We start from the raw sequence: 20,001 nt of genomic DNA, 5'->3' as shown, positions 1-20,001 counted from the left end.
ATGTTGCCATTCATATTTTCTATTTTAAGCTTTGTTTTAGAATTAAAAATATTCCACTTAGATTGGCACATTTCATCTCTTTTATTTATATTTATTGAATTTCTTTGTACATGCCATATTTCTAATTCTCATACTGAGCACTTTTATAAAAGATGGGCTATATTTGCACCCAGGTTATGGTTAGGGGAATTAAATTACAAAGCTGTTAAGTAACTGAGATTTCACAATAGTTTATAGACCAGGGTTCAAATCCCGAGTCCCATGCCATCCAGTTGAGTATTCCAGCTTTGTTCCTTATTGAACAGTTGCCTCTAGCATGGTTTACATGACATCCCAACTGCTTTCTAAAGGGGCGCCACAAACATCATTCAGATTTCAGCTCACCGGTGACCTGGGGGTAAGGATGCTTCATTTTTTCATGGCATTTTCCAAGAATACAGCCAACCTGGAAATTCTCCCAAGTATGAGTGTAAGTTTCACACTGAGAAATCCCATTCTGTCTAAGCTAGACCAAAGAAGGTGACTGACTCACCAGGTATCATTCCAGGCAGGCCTGGGCATCCCAGGGATGCAGGCATGGCTTACTGATAGAGTGCTGAGCATCCCAGGCACAGGGCAGAGTTCATTGTCATAGGAGCTTAACATTTGATACTGTTCTGAAAATAAAAAGGAAATAGTAGCTTGTATTATAATTGAAATAGATTAACTTGGTACCGAGAAACCATTTAAGCAGTTCCTTCCTTGAATCTTTGTTTTCTTAATGCATTTACTCCTTTCCCTGGACCAGCTCCAAGTCAGGATTTGAGGAGTGGTACTCAAAGAAAGTGCTATTTCTGGTTTTTTTTTGGAGGAATTTGATGATATTCCATTCAGTCTGAGTGTGAAAAGCTTGAGCTCACTTGAGGATCTTCTGATTTCTTTCTCTAGTGTTATGTTTCAGCCTGTTCATGTAGGAAAGAAGGAAGAGATTTTTTAGTTTCCTTCTCCCTCCTATTTCCTTGGCTTGTTGAAAGGATGAGTATTACAGGCTCCTGTGAGAGATACTTGGCTGAAACAATCTCTTATGTATTGTCTTAAGAAAATTATTGTAACAAATTGCATTTGTATTCTTTGGACATTCGAATTCACCAGGGATATTTGCTAAAGTGTCAACTATGGTTCCTTGTCTTCTATCATTTCTATCTTCCCCTTCATTTTTCTTGTCTTTATGTTGCCACTATCTTCCTGCTTTGTCCTACTGATATCTGCTTCTTCTGACAATTAATCTTGCCCCCATTTTCTTTCTTTCTCTAGGCTGTACACCTTTCTTCATTTTCTTTTTCTTATATATACCTCTTTGTAGCTTAATATTTGTTTACCTTCCCTTCCTCCATTTGCTCCTCTTTTCTTCCTTCATGCCACAAATCTTTGTTAAATTGTTGCACTGGGCTAGGATTCTGCACCCTCCAAATCTATAACTGTGTTACAATCATACCATCAAGATAACTACTGATATTTCTAAATTTTAAAAATTATAAATTTTATCTGATTTAATTAAAACTGTATTGAATTCAAATTTGCAAAAAAAAAAAGCTCCAATAATTTTGGCAACCTCTGGCTTTTTCAGATTGTGTTAGAAAATGTGCCTCCTTTACAAAAGCCTGCACTCAGTTTATTCATATATGAAAAAGTATTCATTTTTTTTCCTCTAAAAGATTTAATTTTCTAAATGAGAATGAAATATGGATAAGGGAAAGATGGTACAGTAGAGAAGAAATACGCCTGTGAGTTGTTTTACCAATTGCTCTAGATCGAGGGCAGAGGATGTACTGCATAGAACAGCTTAGGTAAGGCTTCAAGGTCAAGGTGCTCCTGGGTGTGCTCCTTCAGCAAGACTGACTTAAAACAGGGGTGTGGAATTTAGCTGCAATCCTTGTTATTTGGATGGAATCATAGGTATGTGGTCTGGTTCATAAATTGAACCAAAAAAATTTGGTCCAGTAGAAAGAAATGAAGCACTTGTTTTCCTGGGTCTTCTAACTATGGAAGGTCCTCCTCACTGCAGTGCTATATGGGTCTCAGTGGTCTCCTCCAGTGCCCGAGTAGCCAGCTCCCGTGGGTCCTGCTGTATCTTCTCTTACATGTCAGTGTTTTTTTTTTTTTTTTTAACCACATTAAAAAAAATCATGTTTGGTCCTTTTAGGTCAAGAGTATTGACAACAGCAGTTCCTTGGAGGCAGTGGCTGGCATGATTTCAGCCTACAGGAGCTGCAAGCTAGTTCATAATATAAATGATTACTTACGAATTTACCAGCTATAAATTTATAGTTTTGTATATGAAGTTTTATTTAACTTTCATGTGGTAGATAACAGAAACAGTAACCATTTTGGCAGTTTAAATGTAGATAATGTTAGTGTCAGATCAAGGAGAACAGATGAACTACTTTTGGGTTGTGAAAGAAAAAAGAAGACTTGAATGGAAGATTATTTTTAAGAGAGAAGAAGGTAGTAACAAAAGAAGAGAGAATTTATATGGGAATGAGAAAAGAAAAGGCAAAGACCTTGTTTTGAGCTAAAGTCAGAATTGTTGCTGGTTAGTTGCTAAGTCGTGTTCAACTCTTGCAGCCCTGGACTGTAGCCTGCCAGGCTCCTCTGTCCATGGGATTTCCCAGGCAAGAATACTGAAGTGGATTACCATTTTCTTCATTAGGGGATCTTCCCAATCCAGGATTGAATTTGTGTCTCTTGTATTGGCAAGCAGATTCTTTACCACTGAGGACCTGAATACTATTCACCTGACTCTTCTCATTCTCAAGTCTCAGGGCAAACCTCATCTATTCCAGAAAGCCTTCTAGCATTTTCTACCTACTTTATAATACTTCTATATTCAGAAGAATTAATTTGCCAATTAATTGTGTATTGTTTTATCTTAAAATGGTTAATTGATTCTTTGGGATGTTTTCTAGCTTTCTCCAGAATTATGGCTTATCTTCTGAGTTAGCAATTGAACACAGTTTCTTATAAATTCTAATCTTTTAGAATGTCTAGCATGGTTGTTGCTGCAGAAAATCTCATGAACTGAAGAAAGGACACATGTGGCAGGGAGGTAACAGGAGAGGCAGAGTAGATGGGGAGAGGACAGAAGGATGAGGTGGGAGGATGGATGAGGAAGAGAGCTGTGTTGTTTCAGGGGGGAGTAGGTGAGAGAAGTGTGGAAAGGAGATGCCTTGTACTCATGGTCACCCACTAAGTATGCTTAGATACTGCAGGGAGATGCAAATGATATTCTTTTTGTTTCCTTATTAGGAGGTTTATTCATCTTTGGAGATTTCCTTTTAAAAGAGTGGATTTAGATTGGAAGGAAGTGCACGTTAGCATGTTAATAGCACTGGGTTTTTGTAATGGTCATTGGATGGCACACCTTTACATATCATAGATTTGTATATGCTTTACTTTTTATATTTTCCAGTTCTTATTTAATGATCATAAATAGCAATTGGAATATTAAAGAAAAACTTATTTATGAAATTTCAGTAATTTTTTGACCAACTGAAATGCATTTGAAATAGCTGAGATGTGGTGTTCACAGTTTCTGCTGTGGTTAAAATGGAAGTCTGATATATGATTACATTTGAAGGAAAATGTACCTTTTAAATTCAGACCTGACATATTGACAATTCTAACTTTCTATTTTTTTCTTTTTTCCTAACTTTCTATTTTTGATAATAGGACATCTCCAAGTTTTCAGAGAAAGACAACATAGTTCTTGGAGAAGGTGGAATCACACTGAGTGGAGGTCAGCGAGCAAGAATTTCTTTAGCAAGGTGAATATCTGCTTATTGGTCCAGCAAGCATTTGTTGTATAAATGAGTGTAAAACATTATAGATAGTTCTCTGTTTCTTTATATCCTCTTTCTGTAACTGAAAAAATACCCAGGATCTTATAACTAGTGGGTTAAGACTAACCTTTCAGAACTATAGATAATGATATAGTATTTATATCTGATAAAGCTCATGGCTTTTAAAAAATGCATACCCTTTTGTTAGTGTGTATATGTTTGTTTGCCTTATGATTCCCTACAAATGGAAAACCCTAATATTCTGCCTAGCACAGGGAAGAGAAGATGTATACTTTAGTCCTTCAGACAGTTCCCTGCTCACTGTATCCCCAAATGTACACACCTGCTCTAGGCTTCTGGTTTTGTTTCTTGGTGTCAGTTCAGTTCAGTTGAGTTGCTCAGTTGTGTCCGACTCTTTGTGACCCGATGAACCACAGCACACCAGGCCTCCCTGTCCATCACCAACTCCCAGAGTCCACCCAAACCCACGTCCATTGAGTCTGTGATGTCATCCAACCATCTCATCCTCTGTCATCGCCTTCTCCTCCTGCCCTCAATCTTTCCCAAGATCAGGTCTTTTCAAATGAGTCAACTCTTTGCATGAGGTGGCCAAAATACTGGAGTTTCAGCTTCAACATCAGTCCTTCCAATGAACACCCAGGACTGATCTCCTTTAGAATAGACTGGTTGGATCTCCTAGCGGTGCAAGGGACTTTCAAGAGTCTTCTCCAACACCACAGTTCAAAAGCATCAATTTTTTGGCGCTCAGTTTTCTTTATAGTCCAATTCTCACATCCATTCATGACCACTGGAAAAACCATAGCCTTGACTAGACAGACCTTTGTTGACAAAGTAATGTCTCTGCTTTTGAATATGCTATCTAGGTTGGTTATAACTTTCCTTCCAAGGAGTAAGCGTCTTTTAATTTCATGGCTGCAGTCACCATCTGCAGTGATTTTGGAGCCCAGAAAAATAAAGTCAGCCACTGTTTCCACTGTTTCCCCATCTTAGATAAACATAAATTTTCAAAATTTTAAACATAACTAATTAATCTCACAACAGAAATAGCAGGGCAGATGATGTACTTAAGCTTAAAATCTGTAATCTTCAAAGAAAAATAAATGGGACAAGCATATCTAATATTGTGCAGAGTATGGTGGTCTCTTAGTAGAGATATTCTTGGTCTAAGCATTTTGAGCTGTCAAAGAGAAGTGTGTGTGTGTGTGTGTGTGTGTGTGTATTTATATATATATAAGTTAATTTGTGCTTAAAATGTAACATTCAGTTTAAAAAATATTGATGATGTGGAATATTAAATGTTCCTCCAGGTTTATTTGAATTAAATTCTTCTTACTGTGTTGCTGAAATTATTAACAAGAAATCACAATGACTTACTGATATTTTGGCCTCTCTCCCCCTTATTTTCTCATGTTTCCAAAAGCTGGGACAGGAAACTCACTCACTGAGCACCTACAATTGCCTAGTACTATTCTGGGTGGGGTGTGCGTGAGTACATGTGTAATTTTACTTAATCCGCATATCACTCTGCCAAAAAAGAATTGTTCTCTCCACTTTTTATGGAAGAGATCATTAGGTAATTGAGGTGGTTAGATCTTAACTTGCCAAAAGCCACACTGCGAAATGGTAGAGTTACAGTTTGAATCAGGTCATCTTGACTTTACATTAAACCATGACTCGACTTTGGGATTATAATGTCAAGTAATAAATCAGTGATGTGTAGTCGCAATGATGTGTCCAACTCTTTTGCAACCCCCTGGACTGTAGCCCACCAGACTCTTCTGTCCATGGGATTCTCCATGTCGGAATGCTGGAGAGAGTTGCCATTTACTCCTCCAGGGGATCTTTCCCGTCCAGGGGTTGAACCAGTGTCTCCTGCATTGGCAGGTAGATTCTTTACTGACTGAACCACCAGGCAAGCCCAATATATCTATGTAGCCCATATATAGATGTGAGTAATTCACAGACAAAATAATGGCTTCTAAGTAAAGGAAAGTTGATTAATCTGTGAGCCAAAGTAAGACTGTGTTAAACATTTCATTTCAAATTTAGGAAAACATGCTATACAGCTTCAAACTTTAGCATAGAATTGAGTCTGTATTTACCAGTTGAAGATTCAGTTTTATTATAAAATACAGTTTGCAGCATTAAAGAAAATAGCTGTTTCTTGCTCCTCTGATCTGTCATGTATTGACCAGTTTTGGATGATGCGTATGTTACTTCTAACCTCTTAAGAAGCTGTGGTCATAAATGGGGCTTCCCTGGTGGCTCAGCAGATGAAGAATCTGCTTGCAATGCAGGAGACTCAGGAGACCTGTGTTTGATCCCTGGGTCAGGAATATTCCCTGGAGAAGGAAATGGCAACCCACTCCAGTATTCTTGCCTGGAGAATCCCATGGACAGAGAAGCCTCGCAGGCTGAGGTCCGTGGGGGTCACAAAGAGTTGGACACAACTGAAGTGACTGAGCATCAGGTCATAAATGTGAAGGAGAGAGAGAGAAGAATTGAATATGGGAAGAAAGCTCTCGAGGGTACATTTTGTTGGGGGTCTTTTATCTAGTTGCTGAATGTTGTTTTCAAAAGTAATTTGCGTTGCAAACGTCCTTCTAGATTTTGCTTTGACTTTTTGCCATTTCTGTTTTTAATTATTTTATTTCTCTTAGTTACCTGCTGACTAAACATAGTTTCTTTTTTTCAGAATTACGTGTAAACACTGAATTGTATGTGGTTGGTATAGGTATAGGATTACTCATAACCACAATTGAGAAATTTAGATGTTATGAAGAAATTACCTCATTTCCATTCATATGGGACCATATCTTCATTTTATTACTGCCCTAAGATGACATTAATGAAGATTTTACTTGTTCATAAAATTTTATTTTTTAAGTTAGAATATAAAATAATATGGGTATACATTGTTATTACAAATTTTGCATCCTGCCCTTTTGTGGGACTTTTATGAGTATGGTCCATAAATTAGGACTATAAGGAGCAAAGAGCAATATCAATCATACAGTTGTCACAGTACTGCCATCGGTTTATTGGTCACAGTCAACAGTGAAAAAAATAAAAAAATAATTTCACTCAAGTGCTGAGATTTAGTTGCTGTCTCTTGACACTTTACAGGATTGAAACATTCTCTTTTCTTTGTTTCCCCACCAAAATGCAAGATTGCTGAGAACAGGGCTTGTGCAGTTTTTACCATTGTATTCCCAGCGTATAGCATAGTGCTTGCTGTAAATAGGTACTATTATTGAAATGTTTTCTTTCTTCTTTTTTAAGGCAATATTTAAAATTGTATGTATGGTGTGATTTAGTTTGTAACTTTTGCAAGTGTATGTCACTTAGCAAAACGACCTCAGAAGTTTTTGGAGTATTGTGCAAAATTATAAAAATCCTGCGTGACTTATCTTTTAAAATTTACTTAAAATCATCTACACCAAATGAAATGGTAAATATTGAAGGAATCTAATTTAATTTTCATTTTCTATTTTAGAGCAGTATACAAAGATGCTGATTTGTACCTATTAGACTCCCCTTTTGGATATCTAGATGTTTTAACAGAGAAAGAAATATTTGAAAGGTATGTTCTTGAATAATTTATAATATTCATTCTAAGAGACAAGAAAGAATGACTGTACCACCGTAGGCTACATAATACTCCTTGAGAAATAAGGTCCACCACTGTGACTCAGTGTGGCATGATGTAATTCAGCTGTTTAAGTCTAATCTTCCCTCCATGGTCAAGGTCACTTCACTTTTCTGTCCACCTGATGCTGAACCAATTTCTCCCATTGCTGGTACTTTACCTGTCACTGTCTATGGAGTTTTGATAGTATTACTGTCTTGTGACATAGCTTATATTATTTTAATTGTTATACTCAAATTTTTTATTTACTTTTTTGTGTGTTTTACTCCTTAGATAGTAAACGTCTTAAGGAACCAAAGAAATAGAATGTTTTGATGTTTTCATATTGGTGAATGCTCTAAGTATTCGTCTACCTCAATAACCTCCTTCAGAACCTCTTTCTCAGTCACACAGAGCTTGGGGTGTACATTTTCTTGGAGCTTCCATTAGGGCTCAATGTATGTGAAGTTTCTAAGAGAAACAGTTGGTTATATGACTTGATTTTAAGGTATCAAAATGATTTTATAGACTATGAAGTAGTTTAAAATAATCAGTAAGGATGTAGATATATGTGTGTATTAAATTACCACATTATTCCTAGAAGCACCTTTCCTAGAATTTGGTTAAATTTAATACCTGTGATACTATTTTTATAATCCTGTAATTATAAATACCTTCTTACCAATATAAACTTTGCTAGTTGTATTAGTATGTTAGAGTGTAGTCTAGAATTATGGCTCTTTCTACAGAATATATAATGTTTTAATGCCTAAAAGAAATTTGTCTTCCTTAGATGGTTCTAGTCAGGATTTAATTCTACACTAGAGGGAAATTTTGTTGGAGGAAGTTCATATTTCTTATACAATTCTCAGGTTATTGTTGTTGTGTTTTTAACAAGCAAATTAGTCTTAAGGTTTTTAAAATTAACTTTTTATTGGCATATAGTTACTTTATGATGTGTTAGGTCCTGCTGTACAGTATAAACTCTGAGGACTAAATTAGTGGTCAACTTAAAATATAAAAGAAAATGAGCAGAAAATTTAAAGAACAAGAAAGTTCTAACATTTTAGAAGACATGTGGAAATATAGCCTCTAAGGAATCTTAAAGGTCATCTGATTCTCTCATTTTCTAGATGAATCAACCACAGCCCAAAGGGTAACTAGTTTGTTCAAAGTCAAATGTTTATTTAATGTCAGGTATTTAATTTCATTTTAGGTCCATTAACACTCAAGTTTGTGGTGTAGCATACTATAATAATTAAATAACAGTATTTCATGACATTAATCAAGAAGTACCAACTTAATTAGTATTGAATATTTACTTTTAGAATTATTTAAGTGTAATAATAACATTTTATAATAGAAGTTATATATAGGAGTACATTAATAAAGTGTTAAAATATAATACATATACTATTGTAATAAAATGTTTATAAAATTAATATTTATATATTTTTATATTCTTAAAGCTGTGTCTGTAAATTGATGGCTAACAAAACTAGGATTTTGGTCACTTCTAAAATGGAGCACTTAAAGAAAGCTGACAAAATATTAATTTTACATGAAGGTAGCATCTATTTTTATGGGACATTTTCTGAATTACAAAATCAACGGCCTGACTTCAGCTCGAAGCTCATGGGATGTGACACTTTCGACCAGTTTACTGCAGAACGAAGAAATTCAATCATAACTGAGACTTTACGGCGTTTCTCATTAGAAGGAGATACTTCTGTGTCCTGGAATGAAACAAAAAAGCCTTCTTTTAAACAGACTGGAGAGTTTGGTGAAAAAAGGAAGAATTCCATTCTCAATTCAATCAACTCTATAAGGAAATTTTCAGTTGCACAAAAGACTTCATTACAAATGAATGGTATTGATGGAGCTTCTGATGAGCCTTTAGAGAGAAGACTATCCTTAGTTCCCCATTCTGAACCTGGAGAGGGGATCCTGCCTCGGAGCAATGCAGTCAACAGTGGCCCCACATTTCTGGGAGGGAGGAGGCAGTCAGTTCTGAACCTTATGACCTGCTCCTCAGTGAACCAAGGTCAAAGCATTCATCGAAAGACAGCGACATCCACACGAAAAATGTCACTGGCTCCTCAGGCAAGCTTAGCCGAAATAGATATATATTCAAGACGGTTATCTCAAGATACTGGCTTGGAAATAAGTGAAGAAATTAATGAAGAAGATTTAAGGGTGTGTATAAATTATCAGTGTGGTGTTTGGTTTTTTCTTTTGGCCACAGAGTGGAATGAAATACAGAGTAAATAGCAAAAGTTACTTAAATTTGAGTTTAGGATGAGGTTTATTTTTAAGATTCCCAAAGTCCAAAGTATGTATATTATGTAAGCAACTTCAAAATGTAGAAGAATCAACCATTTCCTTTTGGGATTTCCTTTTGTCTCTTACCATAAGATGTATTGTAAGTCAAAGCAATGAGCTATTATTGGTTCCTTTTCTAAGCAGTAATAATCATTATTATCAATTAGAAAAATTATGAATTGTTATAAATCTGTTTTATTACCCCCTTAAAACCTCTGTAGGAAGAGGTGGAGTGAAAATAAATACATAAACAAATAGTAGCTTCAGTTATTGAGAGCCTAAAAAATGTTTCTGTATGCAGGTAGCCTCTCTAGGGCATATATACATCTAGTCTCTCAGCAGGACTAATTTTCTGGTTTATACATCAGTCTTGCCTGAACTTAGTTAAACCTGAGCTTTTTCATCTTTTAAATTGGCTTTATACATAGGATTTCTGGGCAGGTTTCTTTTAAAGAAGGTTTTTGAAATTCAACATATACTGCTGCCAACTTTTGGGTAGAAACTATTTTATATTAAGTTCTAAAGAATAAAATGCTTTCTTTCTTAAAATAGGAAGCAGTAGGAAAGAGGAAATTTTCATTTTTTAGTTTTACTAGAAAAGTTTCTTCAGTGCCTTGGTTGAAACAGTGTTATAATCAATTGATATGTTTAATAGCTTAGATCAATTAAGAGTAGTGTGAATTTTGGCAAGTCGCATGTCATTTAATGTCTCAGGGCCAAAGTCTTCTTTGTTAAATGAGGGAACAGAATAGGTGATCTCTAAAGTACCTACTTTGTGCTATAATTTTGAAAAAGGTTTCCTGAAAGATAATTCATCTATATGGTTGTAATTATCAATCTGAATGAATTTCTCAAACTGGATTCTATAAATTGAATGGTAAAGATGATCACTTTGACTCATAATAGTATTTGTTGATCGCTTCTAGTGCCATGGACATAGAATAGAAGGGACCTGTCATTAGCCTCATTTACAGATAAGAAAACTAAATTTTAGGAGAGTTTAGCTGCCTGAATTCAAGCACCTCCTAGGAGGGCAATGGTAGAGTCCAGTATCAAAACCAGGTTTATTTGTCTTTAGAAATCTTTATACCTAACCAGTGTGCGATATTCTGATTTCATAGGGTTCTTTTCTCTGAGGTTCTAGCACTTCTTCTGTGAATTTTGTTGGTAATAAAAAAACTATCCTTTCTGTTTGAAAATCTCAAATTTCTCTCTTTCAAATTATTGAACTATAGCTCTCAAATAACAGATGAAGACTGAGGGTTAGATTTATATAACTTCAGTCATAGTTGGGAAAGAGAATCCTAGCTACTACGAAATGTAAAAGCATCAGGCAGGCTTCAGGTCTATTGTAAGACCACTAGAGCTGGCAAAATTCCAAACTGTATTTTTCCATGGACCCCACCCCCCACAAAGGAAAGAATTAAATCAGGGGGATTCTGGGAAGCTTCAATTCACTAGTACCATTCATTGATAAAATATGTGACACTGTTAAGCATTAAAATAGTACAATTGTCCAAAAACAATACAGTTGTATGATATGTTCACTATGTTCACAGTTTAAAGAATTACAGTATTTCTTATTTTTGCAGAAACCTATCTTGCTCCAGTTTTACTGGCTGTGAAGTGACATAGCATGTGTCATTCATAATGGTTTATATTCATTGAAATTCACTTAGTTTTAGATAGTAATATTTCTTTATTTCCTCACATTCAAAATAAGACCACAATTGTTTGAAATTATATTGTCTCATTGTAATAACCAGGATTTTTTTTTTTTTTACAGGATTGCTTTTTTGATGATGTGGAGAACATACCAGCAGTGACTACCTGGAACACGTACCTTCGATATATTACTGTCCACAAGAGCTTAATGTTTGTGCTAATTTGGTGCTTAGTCGTGTTTCTGGTTGAGGTAAGAATTTTCTGTTATAACATATTAATGTGATTTAAAGTTAATTGGGAATAGTTTGGGAGGACATATATATGTACATACATGTTTACTTATGTATACTTGTATGTGTGCATGCGTGCTAAGTTGATTTAATTGTGTCTGACTTTTTGCAACCCTATGGACTGTAGCCCGCCAGGCTTCTCTGTCCATGGATTTCCCAGGCAAGATTACTGGAGTGGGTTGCCATTTCCTTCTCCATACGTATACATAAATATAAGTGTATATGTAATTTTATATTGTAAAATTATTTTGTTACTTCATACATAGTATATAAAATATACTTAAGCATGTATTTTCTATATGAAGAGTTTTTAATGGAGTGATTCAAAACCTCAAAGTAGAATATTCTGTATGAATTGAAATTATCAAAGAAAATTATTTGTACTAAATTTTAAACTCATTTGACTCTAATATTAAATATGCTGATGATGAATCACTACCTTTAAAATACTACTTCCTCACAAAATTAAATAAATATGTATTAGTGGCTTTGCAACCGTTTTAAACAAGCCTTTCAAAGATTCAGATCACTCATTTGCTTCAGAGTTCTTTTGTTTTCACGCCACCGTTGTGATCTCTTTACCGTGCCCCTGGAAAAGAGATACATCAAATCACCAGGTTAAAATAAAAGAGGGGGTAGTACATCACCAGTTCAGCACCAGGTAAGAGGTTTCTGAATCTCGTTGATGGATGAGGTTTTTCTCTAGGTCAGGAGGAGCTACTTAAGTGTTAAAAGAGGCTTGGCAGAGGATGTCTGCACTAAAGTGGCTTTGAGGCAGGATGGAGAATACCCTTTGATTGTCTAAAGGAGGCAATTGTAACTCAAAACCAGCCAATGGCTTCCCATAAGGAAATCTGGGATCAGTTTCACTAAAACTTATTTAACAACATAAGATGAAGATACAGATTTCTTTTTTTCCTGTAAACATTTTCTACTTTTTTAATGTGGGTTGTTGGTTAAAGTAAAACAAGCAAATGAACACTATGTGGGTACAAGAAAACACATCTGGATTGGATTCAGCCTTGTATGACCACACTAGGTAAATCTCAGAGGATACTGCTGGATGTCTCCCACTGTAGAGCCTGAGTCCAACATAAAGACCCAGGTTGCCTTCAGGGGAGATATGACCTGGGTGAAGTATTGCCTCTCCTGAGCGCATATAGTTCTATGCATACACAAAACCCAAGCTTAAAACTTCATCACTGTCTTGTTGTTTAGTCACTAAGTTGTGTCCAACTGTTTTGTGACCCCACGGACTGGAGCCCGCCTGGCTCCCCTGTCTATGGGATTTCTCAGGCAAGTATACTAGAGTGGGTTGTCATTTCTTCCTTGAAGGGATCTTTTTGACTCCAGGATTGAACCCACAACTCCTGCATAGGCAGGCAGAATCTTTACCACTGAGCCACCAGGGAAGTTCCTGTTGTCTTATTAGGCTGTTTCTAACCTCAATTAAGAAGTCTACATAAAATGTTATCACTCTTCCCTGACCAAGTCGTGGAAAATATCAAAAGGTATATACCAAAAGTTTTATATACCACTTTACCTATCAGCCCTGGGATTTCTTTGGAAGGAATGATGCTAAAGCTGAAACTCCAGTACTTTGGCCACCTCATGCGAAGAGTTGACTCATTGGAAAAGACTCTGATGCTGGGAGGGATTGAGGGCAGGAGGAGAAGGGGACGACAGAGGATGAGATGGCTGGGTGGCATCACGGACTCGATGGACGTGAGTCTGAGTGAACTCTGGGAGTTGGGGATGGACAGGGAGGCCTGGCGTGCTGTGATTCATGGGGTCGCAAAGAGTTGGACACGGCTGAGTGACTGAACTGAACTGAACTTACCTATAAAGTGTTGGTTTCCATTTGATCTTTGAGTTTTGATGATATCTTATCTTTTGCTCTCCTATTATTTTTACATTAATAAAACAAATGGAGGCTGGATGTGAGGTACAATACAGCAGAGTGCCACCTCTGGAATCAGACTGACCTGGCTGTGAATTTTAATTCTGTGTTCTTAACACTGTTAGCACTGAACAAGTTAGATAACCTGTCTTGAGCCTCAGTTTCCTCATCTATAAAATGGAGGTTGTAATAGTACCCACTTCATAGGTCATTTCTGTGAGTGAAGAGATGATTATAAAGCACTTACTGTGGGGCTTGGCACATAGTGAGCGATGTTGGTTGCTATTCTGACTAATATCCTTAACGTCTATCATCATTATAAAGCTCAAGCTAATTTGAAGTGAACAAGTCCACAGCAGAGATATAATGAAATTTTCAATAATTCCTTTTATACTTTAATGAAAATATGGGGCTGTGTAACTTGACACTCTCACATGAGAAACAAATTTCATTGAAATGTATTTTTAATTTACCTCATTAATCTCTGCCAGTTATGCCAAAAGACCAACATTAATGTGAATGAAACTCATTCCTGTGTCACATTTAATCTCAAACTAGCCCTTTGTTAATAATTTGAACCTTTTCATTGAAGATCAACATTGCTTGAATGTCTTTAGTTTTATGAGAAAAAATGGTTCTGTGAATGTGGTAGTGATTTATATTCACTTACAAGACCCTTGCCCATGCAAAGCTATAGAGCTGGACTTATACACCTTTCAAAACAGTGTATAGTTAATTAATTAGTGACTGAGCATTGAGCCACTGAGCATATGTACAATATTATTAGCTCACTTACTCAAGATGACAGTGGTCCTTTGTCTTCAGGCTGGAATCCAAACTATTAATACAGGATGTAAATGTTGTATGCTGCTGCTGCTGCTAAGTCGCTTCAGTTGTGTCCGACTCTGTGCGACCCCAGAGACAGCAGCCCACCAGGCTCCCCCGTCCCTGGGATTCTCCAGGCAAGAACACTGGAGTGGGTTGCCATTTTCTTCTCCAATGCATGAAAGTGAAAAATGAAAGTGAAGTTGCTCAGTCATGTCTGACTCTTAGTGACCCCGTGGACTGCAGCCCACCAGGCTCCTTCGTCCATGGGATTTCCAGGCAAGAGTACTGGAGTGGGGTGCCATTGCCTTAGACTTCCTATTATTAATTGAACTCTCACAATTATTGCAAAAACTTGTCTTTTTGTAGGAAAAAATGATAATGTAATTTTCTAGGCAAGATATAATATGATAAATGATGATTCTTTCTGGGTCAATGTCCTGAATGCATTTCCAATTAACTGACTCTCAAAATTTTGAATAACAAAAACTTAGTGATAGTAGACAAATAGTGACCATTTTCATTATGTGCATAGTTATACAGCTAAACAAATCATTCAGATGTTCACAGTTCTCTCATATTCTTTGAATCAAAATTTATATAATTTTTCTTTTAGACTAAGCTCCTTTCTTGATACCAGTGGGCCCTTTCTCACTACCATTGAAATGTCTCGTGTGTGCTTTGCATCATAGTACAGGTACTAATCCAGGAAGATAGTTTAGATCTTTTAAACATTGTTTAATAGAGCTTCATACTCAACATGATCAGAGACCCAAAGAAAAGTTAAGATCCACTTCTTCCCTTGTGAAAGTGATGTATCCATTTTTAGTTTTCACAGGGGCCATACTTTGATGTAGATTTGTAGTATATATAATTATAATTTTGATTATATAGAATTATAATTTTATAGAATGGGTTTTTGCAGAGGTTTTATTTTTTTAATGTATTTATTTTTAACTGAAGGATAAATTCTTTACAATATTGTGTTGGTTTCTGCCGTACATAAACATGAATCAGCCATAGGTATACCAGGGAACATTTCATGCAAAGTAAAGGACAGAAATGGTATGGACCTAACAGAAGCAGAAGATATTAAGAGGTGGCAAGAATACACAGACAGACTATATAAGAAAGATCTTCGTGACCCAGATAATCATGATGGTATGATTGCTGACCTGGAGCCAGACATCCTGGCAATGTGAAGTCAAGTGGGTCTTCTGTGCATTCTTGCCACCTCTTCTTAATATCTTCTGCTTCTGTTAGGTCCATTTAGTTTCTGTCCTTTATTGTTTCCATATTTGCATGAAATGTTCCCTTGGTATCTCTAGTTTTCTTGAAGAGATCTCTAGTCTTTCTCATTCTGTTGTTTTCCTCCACTTCTTTTCATTGTTCACTTAAAGGGCTTTCTTTTCTCTCCTTGCTATTCTCTGGAACTCTGCATCCTCTCAGCTATTTGTCAGGCCTCCTCAGACAACCATTTTGCCTTATTGCATTTCTTTTTCTTGAGGATGATTTTGATCACAGCCTCCTGTACACTGTTACAAACCTCTGTCCATAGTTCTTCAGGCACTCTATCAGATCTAATCCCTTGAATCTATTTCTCACTTCCACTGTATTGTCATAAGGGATTTGATTTAAGTTGTGCCTGAATGGTGTAGTGGTTTTCCCTATGTTCTTTAATTTAAGTCTTAATTTTGCAAAAAGGAGTTCATGATCTAAGCCACAGTTAGCTCCCGGTCTTATTTTTGCTGACTGTACAGAGCTTCTCCATCTTTGGCTGCAAAGTCTCATTTCGATATTGACCATCTGGTGATGTCCGTGTGCAGAGACAGTTCTTGTGTTGTTGGAAGAGGGTGGTTTTTTATGACCAGCATGTTCTTTGGCAAAACTGTTAGCCTTAGCTCTTCTTCATTTTGTACTCCAAGGCCAAACAAACCTAGACAGCATATTAAAAAGCAGAGATATCACTTTGCCAACAAAGGTCTGTGTAGTCAAAGCTATGGTTTTTCCAGTAGTCATGTATGAATATGAGAGTTGCCAAGAAGGCTGAGCACCGAAGAACTGATGCTTTCAAACTGTTGTGCTGGAGAAGATTCTTGAGATTCCCTTGGATAGCAAGGAGATCAAATCAGTTGATCCTAAAGGAAACGAAACCTGAATATTCATTGTAATGATTGGTACTGAACCTGAAGCTCCAAAATACTTTTACTACCTACTACAATTAGACAGCTCACTGGAAAAGACTGATGGAAAGATTGAGGGCAAGAAGGGAGAAGAGGGAGACAGGATGAGATGGTTGGATGACATTACTCAATGAATGGACATGAGTTTGAACAAACCCCAGCAGATAGTGAAGGACAGGGAAGCCTGGCGTGCTGCAGTTCATGAGGTTGCAGTCAGACGTGACTTAGCTACCGAACAACAACAAATTATCAATAGTGTGTTAATTTATTAAGTGAATCAGTATACCTTTATATTTTTGTGCTGTTTTCTTTATGATAGGATAGTTAAGTTCTTAGATATTAGAACCAAGGATACAGGCTTTAAAATTTCTATTATGTTGGTCTCTCTAGTGCTCCTATTTGGCAGTGCATCATTGACTAGATAGAAAAGAAATGCAAATAATGAAGTAGGAGGCAGTGCCCACCTTTTCTTTTGCAACAACCAGAGGATATTATTGTTGCCTAGAATAACTAAAGATCATGTTTAGTCCTTTTATTCCTGTGTTTTAAGAAATGTGTTAGAGAACTGCTATGTGCTATTCTTATATGACTTCCTCTCTGTTTCTTTTTTAAAAGTATTTTATTTTTATTTTTTACAATTTATTTATTAATTTTCGGCTGTTCTGCATCTTCATTGTTGTGCAGGCTTTTTTGGTGTGTAGCTGTGGTGAGTGGGAACTGCTCTCTAAGTTCCAGTGTATGGGCTTCTCATTGCAGTGGTTTTTCTTGTTGCTGATTGCAGGCTCTAGAGCACATGGAACTTGGTAGTTGTAGCTCCCAGGTTTTAGAGCACAGGCTTAGTAGGGGCTTCCTTGATGGCTCGGTGGTAAAGATTCCGCCTGGTGATGCAGGAGACCGGAGTTTAATCCCTGCTCTGGGAAGAACCTGTGTGCTGTGCAGCGGCAAAGTCTGTCCTGTTTGTTTCTTAATGAGGAATCCCTCAATATAGAATATGCTCCCACAATACCTTAATGATAGTTATACCTTTTTGATAGTAATACTTTCAAGGCAGTATTGCTTAGCAAGGGTCTGTGTTTTAGGGCATGATTTAACCTGCAAAGCATTGAAATCTGTGATTAAGTCTTGACAAGGTGTCACTTTACTCTTACTGCCTCTTACTCTTTACTCATTCATTCAGCCACTTACTCATTCAACACATATTTTTCAAGTTCTTTCAATATGCCAAGCATGATTCTATATGCTCTGTTTACAGTGAAGAACAAAATAGAACATACCAATGGATTATACCAATGTACTTATGTTTACAGTGTAAACAGAATTCATAATGCTGTATTCCTTTGGTGAAAGCTCAAAATGCCAATACTGTTTTAATAGGTCTTCATTTATACATAGATCTTCTTGTGTGGCTTGGAAGGTAGCTCTGAATTCTATGTATGTACAGAACTTATGAATTGGTTCTGGTTCTTTATACTACATAAAATGTCATCTGCATTTTAAAATGTTTTCTATGTGATTAGTATATAATTTCTTTCTGTTTAAATAATTATAAACTATATAATTTCCATTTTGTGTTTAAATGTTTTAAAATAAAAAACATTTGTGTTTTTTAAGTATCTTCTTATTCATATCTTCCTTTGTTTATTAAGGATAGATTTACTGAATGCCTACTGTCTCTTGGATATTGTTATAGACACTAAGCTAAGCATGCAGTGGGAAAGAGGAAAGATGGCTCCTCCTTGATCTTATGAAGCACTTTCTGAGGGAGAAGACGGATGGTAGATAAATTTTGATGGAAATAATCACAGCATGTAGAGAGTTCCAGAAAGAGATAAATAGTGGGCTAAAATAAAGCTGGGCAAAGAGGACAGGAAGGTCTTCCTGAAGAAATGACATTTAGTTGACACCTGAAAGATAAAAAGTACTCAGACATCCAGAAACTGGGGCAAATGCAAAGGACTTGGAAAAGTTTGGTGAATTGTGGAGACTGAGGGAAGGCCAGCACATTTGGAGGAATGGGAGAAAGTGGTGAGTGGCATATCGTGTGGTGACACTGAAAAAGTAAATCAAAGCCGGGTCTGCAGAAGCATTCACTGAAGAACTTCAGTTTTATTTTAAGTGCAATAGGAAACCTTTGAAAGCCTTCTTTCAAGGTATGATATGATTTTTTTATGTTTAAAAAAGATCACTGTGGTATATGGAAAATGGATTGGATGGGGACATGAGGGAAGGTAGGAACATCTGTTATGACAGGAAAAGATTGCTCTTATTAACTAGGCTAAACAGCCACAGTGTTCAGACCCTTAAGGCATATTTAAAAGTCTGCAGATATTTCAGTGAAATATTTAAGAGTATCTACTTTGAAGCTCATTGAAGTTCTTCATGATGGACCACCAGACCACCTTACCTGCCTCCTGAGAAATCTGTGTGCAGGTCAAGAAGAAACAGTTAGTACTGGACATGGAACAACAGACTGGTTCCAAATTGGGAAAGAAGTATGTCAAGGCTGTATATTGTCACCCTGCTTATTTAACTTCTATGCAGAGTACATCATGAGAAACGCTGGGCTGGAAGAAGCACAAGCTGGAATCAAGATTGCCGGGAGAAATATCAATAACCTCAGATATGCAGATACACCACCCTTATGGCAGAAAGTGAAGAGGAACTAAAAAGCCTCTTGATGAAAGTGAAAGAGGAGAGTGAAAAAGTTGGCTTAAAGCTCAACATTCAGAAAACTATGTTCATGGCTTCTGGTCCCATCACCTTGTGGCAGATAGATGTGGAAACAGTGGAAGTCTAACAGTGTTAGACTTTATTTTCTTGAGCTCCAAAATCAGTGCAGATGGTGACTGCAGCCATGAAATTAAAAGATGCTTGCGTGACAAACCTAGACAGTGTATTAAAAAGCAGTGACATCACTTTGCCAACAAAGGTCACTTTGCCAAATATGATTTTTCCAGTAGTCATGTATGGATGTGAGAGTTGGACTATAAAGAAAACTGAGTGTTGAAGAATTGATGCTTTTGAACTGTGGTGTTGGAGAAGACTCTTGAGAGTCCCTTTGCAAGGACATCCAACCAGTCCATCCCAAAGGAAATCAGTCCTTAATATTCTTTGGAAGGACTGATGCTGAAGCTGAAACTCCAATACTTTGGCCACCAGATACGAAGAACTGACTCCTTAGAAAAGACCCTGATGCTGGGAAAGATTGAAGGTGGGAGGTGAAGGGGACAGCAGAAGATGAGATGGTTGAATGGCATCACCAACTCAATGGACATAAGTTTGAACAAGTTCTGTTAGTTGGTGATGGACAGGGAAGCCTGTCATGCTGCAGTCCATGTGGTCTGAAAGA

At 36.7% G+C, this 20,001-nt stretch overlaps 1 protein-coding gene across 1 annotated transcript in view; it reads left to right on the top strand.

Moving 5' to 3' along the window:
- CFTR (CF transmembrane conductance regulator) overlaps positions 1 to 20,001 on the top strand; it is a 159,904-nt gene that overhangs the window by 67,115 nt on the left and 72,788 nt on the right. Inside the window, exons 12-15 of the mRNA XM_040259873.1 lie at positions 3,709 to 3,803; positions 7,336 to 7,422; positions 8,937 to 9,663; positions 11,576 to 11,704. Coding sequence (XP_040115807.1) covers positions 3,709 to 3,803; positions 7,336 to 7,422; positions 8,937 to 9,663; positions 11,576 to 11,704 — 1,038 coding nt within the window. The remainder of the gene's footprint in view (positions 1 to 3,708; positions 3,804 to 7,335; positions 7,423 to 8,936; positions 9,664 to 11,575; positions 11,705 to 20,001) is intronic.

Source organism: Oryx dammah, unplaced genomic scaffold (genome assembly GCF_014754425.2).
Source record: "Oryx dammah isolate SB20612 unplaced genomic scaffold, SCBI_Odam_1.1 HiC_scaffold_18, whole genome shotgun sequence".
Lineage (NCBI taxonomy): Eukaryota > Metazoa > Chordata > Mammalia > Artiodactyla > Bovidae > Oryx > Oryx dammah.
This window is presented reverse-complemented; position numbering and strand designations above follow the sequence as displayed.